Source organism: Echiichthys vipera, assembly GCF_963691815.1.
Source record: "Echiichthys vipera genome assembly, chromosome: 6".
In the NCBI taxonomy this organism is placed as follows: domain Eukaryota; kingdom Metazoa; phylum Chordata; class Actinopteri; order Perciformes; family Trachinidae; genus Echiichthys; species Echiichthys vipera.
The window spans coordinates 24,295,559-24,297,259 of record NC_139831.1 but is presented as its reverse complement, the minus strand read 5'-3'; the positions used below and the strand labels follow the sequence as shown (position 1 = coordinate 24,297,259).

The window sequence follows — 1,701 nt, the reverse complement described above, 5'->3', positions numbered from 1 at the left end:
TCACTGCAGTGCACATTTAAAGTATAGCCTTTAAAGTCAGAGTCCTTTTTTGTCAATCTTAACCTATGGATGCTGATGTGTTCCATGTTTTTTCTCAGGTGACCATGATTAAAAACACAACTGCTCATATAGAAGACTACACCACTCTTGATTATTATAAAAATAGAAATGATAAACCATATAACAATCGGAAGAAGTTGGTTGAAGTTTTGTGAACAGGATTTCCTTACTGGCAGCAGCTGCATGACGTCAGTTGAGGTTAAATACACTTTTTATTCACAAGTAAAAAGGTTCACAGCAAACATTCAAAACACAAACTCGGCTTTTGATATACTGACAAGCTGTTGCGTTTATGGGCCTTGATCTGATCTGCGCTGTCTGGGCCTGTATCACTTTGATCTGTTCCTCCACATCAGTCGTGATGTAACCTACTTTACCAGACAGATGTGAGAGAAATATCACAATGAGAAGGAATCAGGTGAATTAAATCCACTGCTGTTGCCCTGCTGTGTAACTTACTGCTTTTTGTTGGGGGTATTGGAAGAGGATGAAAAGAGGGGGGTTGTTTAAGCACAAAGTCATCATTGATTGTCACAGCAGAGATAAAAAGCGCTGCTCCGGAGCGGCTATGTGTTGCATGCCTCAGCGGGGAAAATGTCTTCGTATGCGGGCGGCAGTTCGCTGGGGAGCGGGTATGAGAAAGGGAAGCAATGATTGAGCTCCGGGTCCGTGGGCGAGTATCCCGGCAGCTCGATTGACGGGTGTCCCCCGCACTGCACTTCAGCACCTGTCTCGTCAAAAACACTAAAAACACCTAAATTGATGTAAGACACCGGCTGGAAATCCGCCGAGGAGCAGTCCCGCTCCTCGCTGAAGATGATCGCGCCGGCGCGCTGCCTCTGACACTGCCGGTTCCTAGAAAACTGCGCTGCTTTGTACCTTTTGATGGCCAGCAGGTTGATGAGCCCGAGGAGACACTCCAAGGTGCTGAGAACAGTGGAGATGATCAGACTCCGCTGGTAATCCCTCAGCTGCTCGCAGGCAGGGTTCACAACCACAGAGTGGAAGCAGTAGTGGGTATATTTCCTCTCCACCAGAGAAGCCGTGTCCCCATCCACCACCGCGCCGGAGAAGGCGGTGAGGACTCCCAACAAGAAGACCACAACACCGAGGAGAAAGAAATTCCTGCAGCCGGGCTTTTCCATGCAAAAGAGCAGCGCAGATCCCAGAAGGACCTGCCCGATTCCCACAAGTAGCCCGGAGTAGAAAGCCCCGGCCGCGGCGCCGAGGTGGAAATGCGCCCTCACCGTAGATCCCAACGAGACGCATCTTAATCCAACGACAACTTCGCTCAGGGCGCACACGAAGAGGAGGGTGCTGGAGAAGACGGTGCACAGTCCTTTTCCACTCAACTTCATTATAATCCACCTCTGCCTCTCTCGATCCCTCTCCCCCCTTCTTCATCCTCCTTCGTCTCCTCTGGAAGCACTTTCACATTGGGACATCCTCTGCCGGTGACTCCTCCGGTTCAGAGCGGGCGATCCTCGCCACTGTGGCGTCTCTCTCGCATCCCCGCCGATTTACAGGAATATATAAATAACTAATGCCAAGAACGTGCTCCTCTTTGCACTTATCGATATTCCATGCACAAGTAATGATCACTTTACCCCAGATCACCTATCGCCCATCAGACTCTTGAGG

The 1,701-nt window shown here is 49.9% G+C and overlaps 1 protein-coding gene across 1 annotated transcript; it reads right to left on the bottom strand.

The window, feature by feature from the left end:
- Positions 1 to 626: 626 nt before the first annotated feature.
- On the bottom strand, positions 627 to 1,418 carry tmem271 (transmembrane protein 271; the record flags this gene model as incomplete). The annotated part of the gene is made up of 1 exon (XM_083914768.1): positions 627 to 1,418. One exon carries the CDS (start codon positions 1,416 to 1,418, stop codon positions 627 to 629), a length of 792 nt encoding a protein of 263 aa, XP_083770894.1.
- Between the last annotated feature and the right edge of the window lie 283 nt (positions 1,419 to 1,701).